This window comes from Monodon monoceros, unplaced genomic scaffold (assembly GCF_005190385.1).
Source record: "Monodon monoceros isolate NGI ecotype Baffin Bay Population unplaced genomic scaffold, NGI_Narwhal_1 Super_Scaffold_13, whole genome shotgun sequence".
Lineage (NCBI taxonomy): Eukaryota > Metazoa > Chordata > Mammalia > Artiodactyla > Monodontidae > Monodon > Monodon monoceros.
In genome coordinates, this window is record NW_021703769.1 from 81,904,734 (window position 1) to 81,925,739 (window position 21,006).

The 21,006-nt window shown below is 45.1% G+C and overlaps 1 protein-coding gene across 2 annotated transcripts; it reads right to left on the reverse strand.

The window, feature by feature from the left end:
* Positions 1–1,477: 1,477 nt before the first annotated feature.
* Positions 1,478–19,428, reverse strand: LOC114893797 (small integral membrane protein 10-like protein 2A). Of its 2 annotated transcripts, none has more exons than XM_029219576.1 (2): positions 19,209–19,428; positions 1,478–3,712 (listed from the first exon to the last, which is right to left on the reverse strand). In XM_029219576.1, exons 1-2 carry the CDS (start codon positions 19,392–19,394, stop codon positions 3,692–3,694), a joined length of 207 nt encoding a protein of 68 aa, XP_029075409.1. In that variant the 5' UTR covers positions 19,395–19,428; the 3' UTR covers positions 1,478–3,691. The 2 variants fall into 2 exon arrangements, with proteins under 2 accessions (XP_029075409.1, XP_029075408.1); XM_029219575.1 differs by lacking the exon at positions 1,478–3,712 and adding an exon at positions 8,436–8,663.
* Between the last annotated feature and the right edge of the window lie 1,578 nt (positions 19,429–21,006).

The following is a 21,006-nucleotide window of genomic DNA, read 5'->3' on the forward strand; positions in this document are numbered from 1 at the left end:
GGCTCGAACCCGTGTCCCCTGCATTGGCAGGCGGATTCTTAACTACTGCGCCACCAGAGAAGTCCAGAGATGCTTCTTTAAAAATTGATCCAATTCATCCAAGTTTCCATAAAATTGGACAAAAGAGGTAACATTTTGGAAGCAAAGGAGAGCCAAGTAGAAGCAACCATCCTGTGAAATCTTATTTAGGCCTCTAACTTCAAATGGTTTCGTTGAATGTACAGATTATCACTTGGATGAGGTGGGTTTCAAAGCTTCCAGCACTGGCTGGTGTTTAAAGGCCATTTCCAGCTCTGAGTTCATATGGTTTAGGAGATCCCTTAATTCTATTTCTTCTCCATGGAAAGTTTAAGAAGAATTTAAAAATTATCTATGGCAAAGTGCAAAAAGAATCTTACAGCATATTTCTTTTCCCTTTTTTTTTTTTTTTGGCGTGCCGAGAGGCTTGTGGGATCCTATTTCCCCAACCAGAGAGCAAACCTGGGCCTTCAGCAGTGAAAGTACAGAGTCTTATTCACTGGACTGCCAGGGAAGTCCCCACATTTCTTACTCTCTGTGAAATTATAGTAAATGGTCTATATGCATTTTAGAATACACATGCCGAGCTCCAAAGTATGTCTTGCTTTCTAGCTATAAAATCAAGTCACGTAAAGAATGATCGATTTAAACGCAAGAGTTTCTTAATTTTTTATTCTCTATAGGCTTGCAACTTCATAATCACTTCAAGATCTCAACATTCATTCTAATGTTTAAAAAAAAAAGATTTCCAAATGAGAATAACCGAGTCCAAGATTTTGTGCTATACACTGTTTCTAAATTTAAAGTGATTGTGCTGTTCAATCTTTAAGAACGGAATCCATAAAGGCAAAAAGGAAGAAAATGCATATAAATGTCAGAATTTTTAAAACAGGCTTCCCTTAGTTTTCATTGCCAAAATGATACAACTTAAAATATTTCAAATGAGTGATCCCTTTTATAATTCAATCATGGAAACAATTTATTCAAAAGAATATCTTATTTCTCTACTAATTGCTTCAAAAATTAAAATGTTTATAGAAGGCCTTCTTTCACAGTCATGAAACTTCATACACTATAGTTATCATCACCTCTTTACCCCAGAACTTTCCACAGGAGAGGCCACCTTCAGACAGAACTGGAACCAATATAGCACCAAAGGGAAAAATTTCAGCTTACTATAAGTGTATTAAAAAATTAATGTAAAAAAAAATTATTGAGAGCTTTTCCACAAAGCTTTTAGAAAAAACACACCTTATTCTGATAATAACCATATGAAAACACTTCAAGTTAATTTAGTTAATGCTAAGCAGGAAATTCTGTATTTGTTGTTTGCAATTGGTTGAAAATTTACACACTTGGAATTTACAAAGCAAAAAAAAAAAAAAAAAAAATTTATGGGTCATAGAAAAGTCCATCACAAAAAAAAAAGAAAGAGTTTAAAAAAAAAAGAGGGGGGGGGGGGGGGGGCAGGGAGAAGGTGTTGACAAGAAAACAGTTCCCATTCTGAAACACTGAAATGTGTCATCTCGTTTCACCACCCACGGGTGACCCCTAGGCAGAGTGTCCACTAACCAGGGCTTTAATCGTTCAGTCAAGTCGGTGTCCTTTTAGGCCGGCTAGAGATCGTTCCTTCCACAAGGGTTCTTACTTTGGGGTTCTCTGAGCGCACCCCCCATAACCAAGGAGCACAATACAGCATTCCATTACATCCGGGGAGGAAAGTGAGAGTTGAGTTCCAACGTAACTTGACGTTATGCTTTTCATTCTCTGCTTCCAATCTTCTAAATCAGCAAATGACTTTAAAAGACTTGCATGTGAGGAGGGCAGCATTAATAATGAAGACAAGGGGAGCCAAGCCTACACATGTAAAATACGACATTTATTATGCTAAAGAACAGGTTTTATTTTTCATTTCCCCAAAACACTGAAATAGCACACAGCATAGTAATTTAGCACACAATATAAACTGACAGATGCAATCAATAATTCCGAAAATGGTTAAGCCTTACTTTCGGACTCTTTAAAAACTTACGCTCTTAAGTGCCTTTTATCAAAGTGATCAACACACAACAAAAGGTGTTCTCTCAGAAAAAAATCTTAGTGTAAGAGATACCTCGACTCCTAGAAACTGGAAACCTTCTCTAAGGGAAATGCTTGATTTTTCTCTATAACTGAGCCCCGGCAGACAGGCTCAAGCTCATTTTTTATGCTGAGTAACACTGCTAGGGTTCCTAGCTTGAGAAAGCGTTATCTAAAGGTAAGGTTAATATTGCAACTTTCACCGTAGGGCCTCCATTTAAATTGCATGTCAAGTGGAAGGAAAGGGATGTGAGAAAAGAAATCAGATTTTGCTCAAATTATTCCGCTAAGTGCAGAAATGGTAACAGCTTACCATCAACTCAGCCTGGCTCAGTGTCGACTTTACAAATATCTACTTCCATTAGATGGTCAGAGACAGTCTAGAAAGACAGTATCTGGGACAGCAGCCCTTTAGGATGGGTGCTGAAGGTAAATTAAAAACTTTGTTAAATCTTTTAATTCTAATCTGATATTTATATAGGATATATCAATATTCTCCTTGACATGGCTTCCCAACTCTGAGTGTCTTTCAAGCACAATTTAAAACTCAAAAGTTTCCTTCCGTATCAACCAGCTCTCCATGAGTTTAAATTCCACTGACTTTAAGTATGTCTGGTCACCCAAACCAAAGCAGGAGCTTCATGGCTGCACCCTGTGCATCCAGACCTAATGCAAAAGAAATCATTCTAGGACAACTTTTAAAATTAATCTATTTTTATTGTTCTGCCTGTACCTTAACTATGGCATAAGAGATTTGCTAATTCAGAAGCTTGTAGAGCCAGTAACTCCAGTGGTTCCTGCAGATCACCTGAGGTACTTTTTACTCGTGAAAGCATTTTCTTGTATTCTCCTCTTTGCTCTGAAAACATGGGCTTTGAATGGCCAGGGAAAACACATTTTGTCTCATCATTCAAGAATATTTGGGGATGTGCGTGCAGCAGTGCAGACAGGATGGAACGTAGGCAAGAGGGTTCCAACTCAGAGTCCAGCTTCTCCAGCAAAGCACCTGGTGGTTCATCCTCAGAAATCCCCATTTCTAACCATTTTTGATGGCACGGTAGTCCTGACCCCCAAGGCTTTCCTCTGTGGCTCCATTCTCCGGGGCTGTCAGTGGCCCTGGGCCCTCCTCCCAGCCAGTCCCTACCATAAGCTCCCCTGACGCCAAAGGATGCCCCAGCAAAACGCTCTTCTGTGGGAGCGAAGAACAGATCGACAGTCTTGCTCTGAGCAGCTGCTGAAGCTGAATTTCTTCGCGTTGGTTCTTGCAGATATGCAAGCACTTTGTCGCCATCGTGAAGCAAGAGGCTGACCTCACTCAGATCATTTTTCATTTCCAGTGATAACTCCTCATTTTGTGAATTTCCATTTACATCAACCGCAGGCTTATTCATCCTGGAAGTTACATCTGATGGGCAAGCGCTCTCCTCCTGCATTCTCTTATACAACAGCTCTCTGTACAGTAATTTGTCCAAGTCATCGCCCGCTCCCTTCTCTTCTGCGAGGCAGGTGCTGAGAGTCCCCCTTCCGTCCCTCATGCTGTGTGTTCTCTGACACCCTGAGCCCCAGCAAACGCCTGTCAGTCCACGGAAGGCCTTCAATGGATCTCAATATGAACCTGGAAAAGACCAACAAATTAAAGTGTAATAATGAAGACAGGGTCTTAAGAGAGTCCACACACAGCTATTTCCCAACAAGTACAAAGATCTCTTTGACAGTCTCCGGTACCCCAAGGATACCTACACTGTGATAGAAAGCAGGATATCAACCTACCAACCTACCAATTAGAAACCACAACAAAAAGAACAGTAGTTTATTAATGCAGTGTTTCCTAAAAATACTTAAAAATAATAAAAGTATACATTCTGAGGCTCTGCACTTTTCGTGGCAATATAGTTATTCCTGTAGGTTCGATAAAAAATGTCCTCCTGGGGGCTTCCCTGGTGGCACAGTGGTTAAGAATCCACCTGCCAATAGGAGACACGGGTTCCATCCCTGGTCCGGGATGATCCCACATACCGTGGAGCAACTAAGCCCAAGAGCCACAACTACTGAGCCCACAGGTCGCAACTACTGAGCCCATGTGTCGCAACTACTGAAGCCCACATGCCTAGAGCCCATGCACCACAACGAAGAGGAGCCCTGCTTGCCACAACCAGAGAAAGCCCCCACGCAGCAATGAAGACCCAACGCAGCCAAAAATAAATAAAATTTAAAAAAAAATCTGTCCTCCCTTTAACCAGGATAAATTGGATGACACAATTAGGCAACCAAGGTCTTACCAAAGTGTCCTATTTGAGAATGAGTCTCAGTGACTCAGGCACGACAAGCCACTTTTAAGGAATCAAGGGCAACTTTACTTATGGATCCGACGTCTACAAAGCCCTCCCAGGAAAACCAGCCTGGAGGGGTCCTGGGATCCAAGATTCCAGCCTCAGATCACCCACCGGCTGGTCAGGAATCTCAGCAAATTTTGGAGCCTCCATAAGAGAAGAATTCACCCAGATTTTTATGTACTGCAGGTAAAAATATGGCGGAGAAAGCTTCTTGGGCTTAGTTCCCCACTCTCCGATTCCACATGAAAACTTCTGGACAGAAGTTGCAAGATCTGCGACTTCAGCATTGTTCAAGAGCAAACTCGAGGTGGCCCATGTGGTCACTGACCCTGAGGCACCTGCAAACCTACTGAGACCAGCCTTTTTTCTGTGACCAAGAATAATCCTTCTGTGACATTATGCTCCAAATGGGGAAGATGTAGGAAAAACTGTGAAAGGCTTTGAAATGGACCCAAAGAAACAACATTACTGGGTGTGTTGTCTAGTGCATCCTCTGCATTATCTAATTTAACAGGGCTCCACAGCTTTCTCTTTGATGCTTCACAGCTCTAAGCTGTAGAAAACTTAAAAGGCAAGTGATTTCCTGTCCAAAGAAATGGAAATTAATATTGTCCAGAGGAATGCAACGGATTACTGCCCTATGCATATTGACCAGTTTTACACGTATTTGAAAATTCACTTTAGCATTCCTCACTGTATGTATGTGTTTTGTCTAAATTCTGCTTTACACTGATTATAACATCTTACTCGTTCCCTCCTTAATTGATGACTTTTAAAAAGTGTCTGACACATGTTCCTTTAAAAAGGAGCATACCTCGGGGAGAACGCGGATAAATGTTTCAACTTCAAAAGTGCATACTTTGTATTCAGTAATTTTTCTAAGAGGCTAGCCTAAGGAACAGCAACCTAGCTAAAATGCAGTAACTCTTTTTGGAAGGAGGAGGGATGGATATATGGGTTCAGGTAGAAGACAGCTGCGTCTGACTCTTCTCCCACAGTAAGACAAAGACTAACTCAAAAAATGAAAAGTCAAGAAGCAACACTACAAGCGTGCAATTTAGAGACAGAGAAGTAAACACTAAGAGAACCAGCTGTAGCTGCAAGCAGTCGGCTGGATGGAGAAATGTGAGACAGGAAACTGCTGTTTCTCTTAACTAATCTCGTGGCACCAGGAGACTCATTAAGCTTTATGACTGTGTAAGTTTTTTTTAAATTTAAAGAGAGTGGGCTTCCCTGCTGGCGCAGTGGTTGAGAGTCCGCCTGCCGATGCAGGGGACGCGGGTTCGTGCCCCGGTCCGGGAGGATCACGCGTGCCGCGGAGCGGCTGGGCCCGTGGGCCGTGGCCGCTGGGCCTGCGCGTCCGGAGCCTGTGCTCCGCAACGGGAGAGGCCACAGCAGTGAGAGGCCCGCGTACCGCAAAAAAAAAAAAAAAAAAAAAAAATGCGCCTCGGGAAAACCCAGGGTCGCCGACACCAACTGCGTTGAGTGCTTCAAAAACAGGGCAGTTACGTTTCCTGCACAAACAACTAAGCGTCAGGTAAGCTCTGAAGAACTCTTCACTCACTCCACTAGGCCAGCGGCTGTTCAAGTGCCCCCAACTCAAGGAGCATGGGAGAAAATATCAGAACATCTTTGCCTAGTTCATTTTTACCCCTTGTAACTTTTTCTATGTTTTATAATATACACCATATTTTGGTAGAGCAAAATACATAGTTTATAAAAATAGTATACATATGCTTATTTATACCACAGAGATTATACATATCTCCACAGGGCATGCTCAAAACTTTTTATCTGTACAAGTGTGACCATTATTACATATAACAACTGATACAAATATATTTGAGCAGTATGAAGCCATATGCAAACATAAGGTGCAATTCTTTAAGTTGAGATATAACTGACATAAAATGTATTAATTTCAGGTAGACAACACAGTAAGTCGATATTTCTATATATTTGCAAAATGATCACAAGTTAACATCCATCACCTCACATAGTCACACTTGTAAGAGGTGCAACTCCAGCTACGAATCAAAACAAACACTTTCAAAGTTCACCAAGTCAAATCGAATTAACTTCTCTTGACAGTTCTCTCAAATTAACTCTCCAAAGCATGTTATTTTAAACCTTACATTTATTTTACTGATCTGAAATGTACTAAGAATGAACATTTTCCTGAAATGGAAGCATTCCTAAATATATTTTTAATACATATTAGAACAGGTTTAAAATAATTCTTAAGAAAAACAGGTCACTTAATGTGGGCCAACTCAGGAAAATTAGCTTCTAACTACTTTTATTATGCCCTTGTATGAGGACTTAGTACCATTCAGAAAGATGAAGTGTTGCCAGAATTGTGTTAAAATATTTTGGATAAGATACTATTAATGCAGGCACACATTCAATAATGATAGAATAAACTGCTTACTGAAGATCTCCTAGTTCTTTAGTAAATGCAGTAATAAACTATGTATTCAATTACCTTAAAAATACTTCAGTAGGTCAGTAAAACATTTTGGCTCTGAGCCCTTAACCAGCCACCTCTTTTGATATTAGACAGTTACACACATTACTTATATTTTGAGAGCCAGAAATAATTTTCAAGTAATTTCCAAACACGCAGTCATCTGTGAAATATTTTTTGTGGTTTATTCTCACTGAGAATACATACATACGTACTTTTGAATACGTACATCTTGGCACACTATATCATACCAAATAAAATATGCACGATTATATAACTAACCATCCTCGGCCCCAGCTCTCTCATTTCCCACCCCTCAACCCCCATGTTAAGTCTACAAAACAATAAGCAGCATAAATTATGGCAAACCATCTTATCCACAAAAACTGACACACCCCCTCCCTGCCCCAGAATAAGGGAAGTCTATTCTGAAATTCAAGACAGTATGATTCAGGAAAAGCAAAGTGCAGGACTGGGAGTAAATTCCTGAACTTAAACTCTGTACCTCCCCGACAGGTGCCTCCCCCTGCCCCTCAGAGAATGACAAAGGTTGAAAATGGAACCACAGAGGCCAGAGGGGGTGAGGTGTGCAGGGAGACGAGGTTGTCTGGTGTGTCCACGATCCTCGGGGTGGACAGGAGCAGTCTCTCCCACCAGAGTCCCCACCTGTGGAGGCAGCTGATCTGCTGTGTGACAACAGGCCTGACCCAGTTAGGCAGCTGTGCCCTCTTGGACGGCCAACACCTTCCCTTCCCTAACCTGGGCTATTAATGGCCTCAGGGACATGATGGGCTGGATACCATTGCTCTGGAAACTAAAAATATCCCAGCCTCTGTGCTCCCGAAAGCCAGGTGGCAAGGCTATTCCCAAAGCGGGCCGGCGTGGGGCTGGGGGCGCAGACACAGCTAATGGAGCAGGGGCTGCCCGGCCAGGTTAGACAACAATGGGCTTGACAGGGGTCCTGCCTGGTGACAGCTCACAAATGCGCTCCAAGGCCACCTGGCTTCACGGCCTTTTTTTTTAATTGGAGTATAGTTGATTTACAATATTATATTAATTTCAGGTGTACAGCATAGTGGATTCAGTATTTTTACAGATGACACTCCATTAAAAGTTATTACAAGATGACGGCTATACAATATATCCTTGTTGCTTATCTATTTTATACATCATTGTTTGTATTTGTTAATCCCATGCCCCTAATTTGCCCCCCACTCCGTAACCACCAGTTTGTTTTCTGTACCTGTGAGTCTGTCTCTGCTTTGCGTGTACATTCATTTGTGTTATGTTTAGGTCCCACATATGAGTGATATCACACGCTCACAGCTCTCAGAGGTGAGCATTAGCAGACCTGACCATCACTGAGCTCACCACTGAAACACCAGCCTGAGGAGGCAGCTGACACACGCAAGCTGAGTAACAAATTGCTCAAGCTGCCACACGGATTAGAGGATGAGAAACAGGAAGGGCTGGGTCATCTCTGCGTTACACTGTATCATAAGCATAGGAAGCAGACCACAGGGACCAACCTCCTGCTGCAAACCACTCAGCGCGTCCAAATCACACCTGTGCTCTAAGCTGGCTGTGCAGCTCCTGCGGGCCACTACTCTGTCCCCTGCTTCGGTCACCCAGAGGCTCAAAGGTGCGCTCACACGTCCGAGGGCCAAGAGGCGAGAAGGATGGCTGAGCTAGGCTGTGTCCTCTTTCCTCAGGATGTGTGAGGACTCTTCATGTGAAAGCACCCAGCATGTTCTCTGACCAGCAGCCTGTGGCATCCAAGAAACAGCTGCTATTAGTACCATTATCAGCAAGAGCATTAGAGGGAACCAGTGACAAAACGCTGCTGAGGGGGTCTGTAAAGCAGAGGACAGAGAAGTGACCACTGGATGGCAACACGGAAGTGGCCTAAGCACAGGCCAGCACATTGCAGTGGGGGACAGAGGCCGAGGCCCAGGCTGGAGTGGCCACAGGGGACGGGGAGCAACCAGAGGGCCCCCCGCAGGCCAGAGGGAGCACACAGTGCAGCACCTCCGTGGAAGGCAAGTAGGCAATGCATTTGAAAATTATTTACAAATGAGTAAAACCTTTCCTTTGGGATTCTACACCTATGATTTTTTGCTACAGATTCAATCAGCGAGCGTTCACGGAGCCCCTAAGCCAGGCGTTGTTCTAGGCACTGGTATCAGGACAGTGCACCGAGCAGACAAAAAGGGCTCTGTCTTCTCGAAACTTGCTTTCTAGTGAATGTACGTACAAGGACAAGAATGTCATACACACGAGGTTTCTCCCGGCAATGCTGTTCAGAGAACTGTCAGTTTGGATCAACATCATACACCATATACCAGGATGAATTCCAACACTCTACATTTAAAAGTAAAACATGGGGCTTCCCTGGTGGCGCAGTGGTTGAGAGTCCGCCTGCCGATGCAGGGGACACGGGTTCGTGCCCCGGTCTGGGAAGATCCCACATGCCGCGGAGCGGCTGGGCCCGTGAGCCATGGCCGCTGAGCCTGCGCGTCCGGAGCCTGTGCTCCGCAACGGGAGAGGCCACAACAGTGAGAGGCCCGTGTACCACACACACACAAAAAAAGTAAAAGTAAAACATGACATAATAGTACCAGAATAAATAACAGGTGAATTCCTTATATCTTTAGCATTTGGAAGGCCTTTCTAACTATGACAAAACCCAAAAGTCAGAAAAGATTGTTAAATTTGACTACATAAACTTCAGTATGGCAAAAACACACTATAAGCAAAGTCAAAAATATACTAACTGGAAAAAAATTTCAACTCTTATCACAGACAACTGATAAGGTGTCCGATAAGTTGGTGGGTTTCTTGGTGGCTCCAAGAAACCCACCAACAACCCACCTGAAAAATGGGTAAAGAACACGTATAGTTCACACACAAAGAGATGCTAATGAGCTTTTCTCTCACACCACCTCTTCCTTTAAGGCAGGCAAGCCTGTTGGCTCAAACACCAAGATACACCCACAGTGCAACCTCCTCCCATCACCTCCCCTGCTGCGCCCTGAGAAACCACCAGCATCCTCTCCTGTTAATCTAAGGGTCTCCCTGCTTCCACCCTCCACTCTTACCGTGAAGTAAGAGTGATCTCTTTGAAATGGCTGAATGCAGAGTTACTATATGACCCAGCAATTCCACCCCTAGGTACATAACCAAGAGAAATGAAAACACATGCCCACACAACACCTATACAAGCACACCTCACTTTATTACGTTTCGCAGTGTTTTTTACAAACTGAAGGTTTATGGCAACCCTGCATTGAGCAAGTCTATTGGCGCCATTTTTCCAACAGCATTTGCTCACTTCGTATCTGCACATTTTGGTAATTCCTGCAATACTTCAAACTTTTTCATTACTATTGTATTTGTAATGGTGGTCTGTGATCAGTGACCTTTGATGTTACTACGGCAAAAATGATGACGACTCAATGGAGGCTCAGATGATGGTTAGCATTTTTTGGCAATCAAGTATTTTTTAATTAAGGTATGTCCATTTTTTAGACATAATGCTATTGCACATTTAATAGACTACAGTATAGTGTAAACATAACTTTTACATGCACTGGGAAACCAAAAAGTTCACGTGACTCACTTTAGCACGATAACCGCTTTATTGCAGTGGTCTGGAACCGAACCCACAATACCTAAGGTGTGCCTGTAGAATGTGCATGGCAACAGCCAAAAAGTGAAAAACACCCAAAAGTTGAAAAAACAACTGATGGACATAAAAGACAAGACTAAGGAAATTACAGATTGGATGAGACTAAGGCATGGCAACTAAATGCACTGTGGGGTCCAGGGACAGAAAAAAATTCACTGGTGGAAAAAACTGGTGAAATCCAAAGAGTATTGCACCAACGTTAATTTCTTAGTTCTGATGCCTGTACTCTGGCCAGGTAAGATGTCAACATTAGAGGAAGCTGGGGGAAGGGTCTATGGGAACTCTCTGCACTAACGTGCAACCTCTGTAAGTCAAATTACTTCAAAGTAAAAACTAAGCAACAAACCAAAAAAGTGATCTGTTTCTGTCTGGGATTTATTTAAAATACTCCGGTGTGGGGTGATTAGATGGACACAGTGCAGGACTGGGGAGAAAAGATAAAACAGGATTAGCAAAGAGTTGATCCTTACTGAAAAAAAGTGATGGATACATGGGGTTCATTATACTACAGGTGGCCCTCCATATCTGCAAGTTCCGCATCTGAGGATTCAACCAAGAGGAAATAGAAAAAAATAGAATTTTTTTTTGGGGGGGGGGGGAATTTCCAGAAAGTTCCAAAAAGCAAAACTTGAATTTGCTGTGTGCTAGCAACTATTTACATAGCACTTACATCGTGTTTACAACTATTTACATAGCATTTACATTGTATTAGGTATTAAAAGTAATCTACAGATGATTTAAAGTATAAGGGAGGATGTACACAGGTTACATGCAAATACCACACAGTTTTATACAAGGGACTTGAGCATCTGTGGATTTTGGTATCCCCAGGGGTCCTGAAACCAACCCCTTGCAGGTACCAAGGGACAACTGTACTCCACTTCTGTGTATATTTGAATATTCCCATAATAAAGGTTTTTTTATAATATGATCTTTAGAGAATTCCGTGGCGGTCCAGTGGTTAGGACTCGGTGCTTTCACTGATGGGGCTTGGGTTCAATCCCTGGTTGGCAAACTAAGATTCCACAAGCCATGCTGCGCAAGGAAAAAAAAAAAAAAAAGATCCTTAAAAGAAAAAATAAACCTTTTTTTTTAAAAGAAGAAAAAAATGATCCTTTATAAAAGCAAATCAGATTAGGTCACATCTCAGTGAAATGTTTCCCATTTCACTCAGAGTAAGCCAAAATCCTTAAAAATGTACAAGCCACTGGACCCTGGCCACACCCCCAAGTTTGTTACTGTGATCATACAAGAACAAAATTAAGAATAGGCTCTTAGAAACTTCTATGGCAACTTAACACTGCCACAACAACCAACAGCATAATCACTTTTCTAGTACTTTTTAAAAAACTGCAGTAAAATATACATAAAATCTACCATCCATAACCACCACACATTTCCAGAACATTTTCATCATTCCAAACTAGAACTGTTTCCATTAAACAATTCCCATTCCCCCTCTCCAGCCCCTGGCAACCACCTTCTACATTCTGTCTCTATGAATAGTGTCCCTAAGGTTCATCAAGCTGTAGCAGGTATCAGAACTTTATTCCTGGGACTTTCCTGGTGGTCCAGTGGTTAAGACTCCTTGCTTCCACTGCAGGGGGCACGGGTTCGACCACTGGTCAGGGAACTAAGATCCTGCAAGCTGCACAGCACAGCCAAAAAAGAACTTTATTCCTTTTCAAAGATGTATAATTTTGCATTGAAAGTATAAAACCTTCTGTTTATCCACTCATCTGTTGATGGACACTTGGATTGTATCTACTTTTTGGCTGTTGTCCATAGTGCTATGAACATTGGAGCACAAGTGCCTGAGGCCGTTTTCAAATCTTTGGGGTGTACACCTACCAGTGAACTTGCTGAATCATACAGGGAGTCTATGTTTAACTTTCCGAGGACTTGCCAAACTGTTTTCCATAGCAACTGCACCATTTTACATTCCCACCAACAGTGCACAAGGGTTTTAATCTCTCCACATCCTCGCATTCTTGCCCTCCCCCTCCCCCCATAACAGCCAACCTAACGGGTGTGAAGTAGCATCTCGTTGTGGCTTTGATTTGCAGTTCCCTAATTCTTCTCTCCTAGCACTGGATTGTATTACCGCCCTGGCAGAGGAGAGGCATCCTAGGGGCAGTGCCAGGCCAGGCGAGGGCTGGGCAGGGGGAGTGTTTCTCAGCCTGTGTGGCTGGGCTCAGATTTGGAACTGGAGCAGTTAGTGAGGGCTCTTGGAGACTAAGCCTGGCGTGGGGGTCCCTGGGTCTGGGTTGGGAGATTCTGTCAGTGAGAAACGAGTGGTCACTCACCCTTCAGGTCCATGAGTGTCCCTGGAGCGGGATGGGGAGAGATGGGAGGAGCCGAGTCTCAGGGAGAGAAGTTGACCCGGTGGGTCTATGAGAGCCCAGAGGCAGGGGGACACTGCGTCCACATCCTGCAGGGCTGGTATGGGGAGAGGCGCCTGGCCACCAGGGCCCCTCCTCTGGGCATCCCATGGGGCCACAAGGCTGAAGTGGGCAAGCTGGGGCTCAGAGGTCATCATAATGATGTGTCAGGGCCTCACCATAGTTGGTGGACTGGCTGCCCACAAACATGTTCCAATTGCCCATCTTTTCCGGGGTTTACTTGCCATTGATATATCTTCTTTGGAGAAATGCCTATTCAAGTCCTTTGCCAATTTTTGGATTGGGTTTTTTGTTGCTGTTAAGTTGTAAGAGTTCTTTACATATTTTGGACATTAATCCTTAACAGATATATGGTTTGCAAATACAGGTGACCCTTGAACAACTTGGGGGCTAGGGACATTGACCCTCCTCACAGTCGAAAATCTGAGTACAACTTTACAGCAACCCTTCCTATACGTGGTTCCTCCGTCTTTGCAGTTCCACATCTGAAGATTCAACCAACCTCAGATCACGCAGTGTTAACATATACTACTGAAAAAATTCTGCGCATTAGTGGACCTGCACGGTTCAAACCTGTGTTCTTCAAGGGTCAACTATACTTTCTCCCATTCTGTGAGTTGCCTCTTTCACTCTCTTGATAGTATCCTTTGATGAACCAATGTCTAATATTCACAGTCCAATTTATCTTTTTCTTTTGTTGCCTGTGCTTTTGGCAAGAAATCATTGCCAAATTCAGTATCATGAAGATTTTCCCCTACATTCTAAGAACTACATTCTAAGAACTACCTTTAGTTCTTATGTTTAAAAGCAATTCATTTCTATTGGATCTCACAAACCTATCAGGAGATGCTATGGTCTGAATGTTTGTAACCCCCCAAAATTCATATGCTGAACCCCTAACCTCAAAAGATGATGGTATTAGGAGGTGAGTGAGATTAATTTTTTTTTAATTTATTTTTGGCTGCGTTGGGTCTTTGTCACTGCGCGTGAGCTTTCTCTAGTTGCGGCGAGCGGGGGCTACTCTTCGTTGCAGTGTGCGGGCTTCTCATTGCGGTGGCTTCTCTTGTTGCAGAGCACGGGCTATAGGCACGCAGGCTTCAGTAGTTGTGGCACACAGGCTCAGTAGTCGTGGAACACGGGCTTAGTTGCTCCACGGCCATGTGGGATCTTCCCGGACCAGGGCTCAAACCCGTGTCCCCTGCATTGGCAGGCGGATTCTTAACCACTGTGCCACCAGGCAAGCCCCAATTAATGTTCCTATAAAAAGATGCCAGAGATCCCTAGCCCCTTCTACCATGTGAGGACACAGCAAGAAGGCACTGGCTACGAACCAGGAGGGCCCTCAAGAGACCTTGACCACACTGGTGCCTTGATCTTGGACTTCTCGGCCTCCAGAACGGCGAGAAATTAATGTTTGTTGTTTACAAGCCATCCAGTCTGTGGAGGTGAAGAAACATTGGCCCTTCTGCACAGACCATGTAAGGAGGAATGCCCAGGCTCTCTGCTGAGTTAGGGCTGCCTCCTGGTCCTGGCATGCTTCTCCCTGCTCTAGGTATTGACAAGTGTATTTATGAAAAAAATTTTAAATGTGGTACTACTTAGATGGTTTTTAAACTTGCTTTTCTTCACTGTATATTTGGTGGATACCTTTTAACATTAGTACATATAGACCTAATTCATATACTTTAACATCTGCTCGAACCATTATGGGAGAATTTACTTCTAAGACTTTTTAAAAACTTGAGTCAAGGATACAGGTGTTCACTGTACTATTCTTTCAAATTTTATGCAGGTTAAAAATTTTTTTAAATCTACTTCAACCTATCTTTATAGGTGGAACTTTTTTCAAAAGTTTATGAAAAACCATGATTATGAATTCCCTTGAAAGATAGGAAAGATTCCATGGTATTTTTATGTGTCCTACATGTTTGGAATTTTCCGTCTCAAAGTATACAGCTGTTCAATACCCCAGAAGCCAGAACAAACTCCTACGTTTTACTGAGCTCATGCTTCTGACTTTGCCTCTTAAGCTTTTATGATGTTCCTTAATAGTCTATAATTTCCTCCAACTTTCTTCCAGGAGCTTGATGTAGATCAAGCAACAAAATAAAACTCATTTCAAGCTGCAGTCGACCCTTGGAATCTTTACTACTTTTTGAAATTGTCCGGCCATAAGAGGATTTCAATCAGTCAAGGCCAACGTCCTGGCAGTCCAAGGCACACGAGCCTCTCAGTCCCAGCCTCCGGCCACCTCCCACTGCCCTGGGACACGCAGAGCTCTCGCACGGGCTGCAAGGCTTCTCTGCTAAGCCGGGCATCACCATGGCTAAAGCCCTCATCCCCTTCAAGTTTTGCTCATCGCTAAGGCCCACTCTGAGTGCTCTATTTGGAACAGCACCCAGCTTCCCCAGCCCTGCGTGCATTCCTCAACTCTTTTTACCTGGTTGGAAGTAATGAATATAGATTTTCAAGTGATAGGTGAACACTGAAACCTATGGAGCTATGGATCTAGAAAGTCCTTCGGAGAGAGGAGACTGAAGAAGAGCAGTTAGAAACAAAACAAGGAGATAGGCCGCAGAGGACGGGCCAAGAGAGGCTCTCGGCCTGGCCAGCTCAGCACAGGGCCGTGTGGCTGCCTGCTCAGAAAGCCAAGGCCACAGCTTGGTCTGACAACTATCCCTCACCTTCATGAAGTCACCTTCTCCAGCTGTTCTCTTTCAGGCCTCCTCTTTTAATGGTTACGCGAATCTAGGTGACCTGGGGCTAAGATACTTGATTCTTTCCACAGGCAACGTAACTGAAACATTGTAGGCATAACTTGTTCAATTATAGCAGGTTCTCAGAGCACTTTTTTTCATCTTCCTTTTACTACATTTAGTATTTGGTATGGATTCTCATTTTTCTCACTGCCTTGTATTTCAGATTATATATAAATAAGTAGGATGCTGATGACTCTAGGAGATTAAGCCTTGCTTGCAAACAGTATTTTTAAATCATAGCCCTTCTCAGTTTACAAAGCCCCTTTGCAGCTATTTTCTCATTTAATCACTCTCAAATTGAAGAAGAGGCTTCCTTGGTGGCGCAGTGGTTGAGAGTCCGCCTGCCGATGCAGGGGACACAAGTTCGTGCCCCGGTCCGGGAAGATCCCACATGCCGCAGAGCGGCTGGGCCCGTGAGCCATGGCCACTGAGCCTGCGCGTCCGGAGCCTGTGCTCCACAACGGGAGAGGCTACAACAGTGAGAGGCTCGCGTACCGCAAAAAAAAAAAAAAAAAAAAATTGAAGAAGAGGTATCAATCTCCTTAAAATGCCTGGCTACCCTACTGACAGATGGTTTGGGGGTCCTGAGTAAACATGTGGGACAGAGTCCTTTATTCATTATGACTCACAAAACAGCCTCCAGCGCCCCTGCAAGGAAGAGGATGGACAGAGTGTCCTGAGTAAGCAGGCGGCGGTGAGTTGGCCTGTCCCCTTACTCCTGTCCCCTATTTCCTGTTGCACTTCTCTTTACCAGAGGCCAGAATCATTAAACCCTCAAGTCAGGTAAGTTAATGATCTTCCACCAATGAACAGAAACTCTAAACCTGCAGGGGAGTTTAAAGCAGCAGATGGAAATGTTACAGTAAAGAGACACCCCAACTCCCACCCCGCCCCCCTCAGCATGCAACAGGCTGCTGCTGCACTTGATCCAAGCCCAAGATCACACCTTAAATCCTCACGTAGTTCTCAGACAGCCCTCCCGCAAGGTACCCGGCGACCACCTTGTCTGGGCCTCCCCACCTCCCACTCACTCCTGAACCGACCAAGAAAGCCCACACTCTACAGCCAGAGCGTCCGAATTCCCCAGTACTCTAAAGCTGTGCTGTACCTGGATGATGACTTGACATCAAGTCCACCAAGTCATCCATTAGCCTGGTGTACCCAGCTCTCCCTACTGCCCACGCCATCCTCACAGAGCCAACTTCCCGCCTCCAAAATGCATTTACCCTCAATCATGACAGTGCAAACTCCTTGTTATGAAATCTGTATTTGAACAACCTTTCCAGAGATAATCCTACTGCCTTACAAGCAACTGAGAGATTTGGAAACCCTCATCATCATAATAGGAACGGACTCCTCTGCTCCTTGTTGATATGAAACAAACAAGCCTTCAGCACTCTTGCAGTGAAGAGAGCAGCTGCAAGATCATACCGATTGGTGACCCCAAAAGACCCCTCTGAAAGGAGAACCCGGGTGTGAGAATGTATCAGCATTCAAAGAGCCAGGGGAGAGCACTCGAGGTGGAAAGAACAGCAAGCGCAAGTGCCCAGGGGCCGCAAGGGCTTGGTGCGTGCTAAGAGTAAATAGGAAAATAAGAGAAATGATAGCAAGCAAGGAACAGGCCAGGGGAGAGGTTAGAAAGGTGGACAGAAATCAGATCTGCAGGATAGAAACATGTGAACTGCATTCCACATGCAATGGGAAGCAGTTTTTGTTTTCTGTTTTTTTGTGAGGAATGACACAATCTGATTTATGTTTTTAAAAGACTTCTCTAAGGGCCCTGTGGAGAATAGATGGAGGCACCTGCAATAGGCCTGGTGAGTGATTTTAGTGGCTTGGACTAGGGGAGTGGTCATAAATAGCTAAGTAAGCATATGAGAAAGCTGATTTTTTTTTTTTAATGGTACAAAACTGAGTATTTTCAACATTACGTAGGTTTTCTCTTACAGTCATTCTTGTGATTTTTACAGATGACTGCAAATTATAAATGTAACACTAGAACAAGAGTTTCCAAAGTGGAGCTTGGGGTCAAATATTTTGTTTTGCCCACAGTTTATTTTTTGTTAAGTTGATATTTAAAAATCAGGATTTCCAATTTCTCTTGTAAATTGCTGTATCTGACAGACAACAGTTGGCTAGTGACAAGTGGATAGAGCACAGGCTTTCTGATTTACCCCAGTCCCCACTCCCAGCACCCTTCTTTACACATTGATACCACATGCTGGAAAGGTATCCGACTTTTCTACTCCTTTTGTCAGGAACCACTTAAGGATGCCACAAGTCCCTGCTCACATAAAAGTATCTCAGTTTGGACCCTGAAATAGAGAGGCAGGTTCATCCCAACTCACCTGAACACAATTTTGATGAACAGCGGGTTTTAAGTTTTATGTGGCCTGCCAGCACCAGTAACGGGCACCCAAAACTTCACAGTTCAAGCTTAGAGACAATTATATTCTGATACAACTAAACCAAAGGGAAAAAGAAAAACACCTGCCCCGCCCATGTCAATACTGCACACTCCTACTTCTCAGGCTTCCTCATTTTGCACACCAGGGAGCAACACAAGTACCGCCGGACTGTAAGCTCTCGATGGACAGGGACCCATCCCTCCATCACAGAGCCCGTGCCTCGCACACAGCAGACACTCCACCATGTGAAAACGAAATCCAAGACATGCTCAGCACTTGGCCATCTATGACACACTTGGAAAGGAATAATTCTCAATTTGATGACTTTCCATTCCACCAGAAAAAGGCATCTGGAATTTGAGGGATGTAGAAATGTCAATCATTTATAGCAAAGATGATCTCCAAGGCGCTGGGTGTGTGCGTGTGGTGTGTGTGTTTGTGTGTGAACTATTTCACACCTGAACTGTTTCGAGCCTCTGAACCTTTGCCTCTCTACCTCCTTCCACCTCGCTTTCTCTCATCACCGCTACTCCTTTCACCACCACCCACCCCCGCCAGGATAAATGAGATGACTCCAGCAGAACACTGGTTAACATTAACTAATCCCTCTTAAGTTTTAATTCTTTTCAAAGCTTCATAAAGTTTGGGAACTAGAAAAGTCAACCATAAACGCACCCCCCACCCCCGCGCCCCAGAATTTGCAATTTTCTGGGCAAAATTTCCTCTTCAGGGCCAGGGCCTTTGGCGCCCGTGGCAGCATCCACCTGCCTGGCCGCGGAGCCCACGCCCCAGCCGCAGGCCCGTACCCGAGGCCGGCCGCTTCACGTCCCCACCCCGCCTCGTTTGCGGAACAGGGATAACAATAACCCCAGCGGGTTTCTCCCCCGTGGGGTTGCGGGAGAAATGCACGGCGTTTGGCATACATTCAGCATCCAGCTTGGCAGCTCCCGGCGGCATCTTCATCGTCCTGGGCGAGGTGGGCCGGGCCGAGCTGGGCGGACCGGCGCTCGGGGAGGGTCGGGGGACAGGGGCCGGGGGGGCGCGGCTCACCCACCTGCAGGCGGACGTTGAGCATCATGGAAGCCACGATGTAGAGGTAGGGGAAGTTGATGCGCAACCGCCAGGCCAGGTCGAAAAAGATGAGCAGCGTGCGGGTCAGCCCCTTGCAGAAGACCCCATAGGAGCGGGCGGCGGCCGAGCGCGACAGCCGGACAGCCAGGCCCGACAGAGCCGCCGCCATATAGACCGGCGCCCGCCGCCCGCCCGCCGCGCACCGACCGGCCGCAGACCCGGCCCTCCCGGCGCTCCGAAGCCCGCCCGCCCGCCCTCTCGGCGCCGCGACGCCTCCGGGCCTCCACCCCGGCCGCTGGCCCGCTCTGAGGGAGCAAAGGAGGCGGCGGTGACGCGGGCGGGCGGGCGGGCCGCGGAGAAGGGAGTCCACGGGGAGGGGAGTCAACACGTCACGCTCGGGGAAGAGCCGCAGCGAGCCGGGGCCAGGTCCCAGCCCGGCCGCGCAACCTGACGTCACACTGCCCGCGCCGCGCCTGCGTGCCCCGGCCCCGCCCCCGAGGCTCCGCCCAGGCCCCGCCCCCTTTACCTTCCCCAGGTGAGAAGCGCATGCGTAGACTAGGTGGCGCGAAGAGGCCGGCTGATGCGCTGTGTTCGTCCGCTCCCTAGCGTAGGAGCTGAGGAGCTGAACAGTGGGTTTAGGGTGGCACAACGTCGTGAATGTACTTGATGCTGCTGAACTTTAAAATTATTAGAATAGTAAATTTTGTGTTATGTGTCTTACCACAATTAAAAAAAGAAAGAAAGGAAAGCTTGGGGCCAACAGGCAGAACTTACTCCTCGTGTAGATTACAGTGTCAACTTACATATAGTTTAATCTTTTAATAGTTATGATATTAATTATAAAGCCTCTGATGTAAAAATTAAAAATATTGAAACTTTCAAAACTTCTAGTGTTCTGTGGCTTTAAGGGGATTTTTTTTACAGTGAGTTTTTATATTCCTGCTTAAGCATATAGGTTTCTATTAAAGATTTGTGGGCGGTGTTTGTGTTTCTCGTTTCAGACACAGTATTTCATGTCATTACTTAAGCCCACCCAAGAGAAAGTCTGGGAATTTAGTTCAGGTGGGAAAAAAGTTTCATTGGTTAAATGAAAAACAAGTCAAGTCCTTTAAGAAAGAGACAATAGAAAGCAACAGTGTAAGATGGATTTAAATGTATTTAAATTTAAAAATCCTTTGTCCCCAAATGGATTTGTGATAATAATTGTTTTAAAAAATCACTTAAGGGACTTCCCTGGTGGCGCAGTGGTTAAGAATCCGCCTGCCAGTGCAGGGGACACGGGTTCGAGCCCTGGTCCGGGAAGATCCCACATGCTGCAGAGTAACTAAGCCAGTGCGCCACAGCTACTGAGCCTGCGCTCTAGAGCCCACGAGCCACAACTACTGAGCCCACATGCCACAACTACTGAAGCCCGCGCGCCTAGAGCCCGTGAGCCACAACTACTGAAGCCCGCGCACCTAGAGCCCGTGCTCTGCAACAAGAGAAGCCACCGCAATGAGAAGCACGCCCACGGCAACGAAGAGTAGCCCGCGCTCGCCACAACTAGAGAAAGCCCGTGTGCAGCAACGAAGACCAAACGCAGACAATAAATAAATAAATAAAAAGTAAAATAAAAAATTTAAAAATCATTTAAGAGAATTCCCTTGCGGTCCAGTGGTTAGGACTCCATGCTTACACTGCAAGGGGAGCGGGTTCGATCCCTGGTAGGGGAACTAAGATCCCTCAAGCCTCCCAGTGCTGCCAAAAAAAAAAAAAAAATCATTTAAAATTTCTCTACCACA

Coding starts and splice junctions, on each gene's coding strand:
- LOC114893797 (XM_029219575.1), bottom strand. CDS start 19,394: ATGGCGGCGGCTCTGTCGGGCCTGGCTGTCCGGCTGTCGCGCTCGGCC. Junction 8,664..19,208: donor TGCTCAACGTCCGCCTGCAG/GTGGGTGAGCCG, acceptor TGGATGCCACAG/GCTGCTGGTCAGAGAACATG.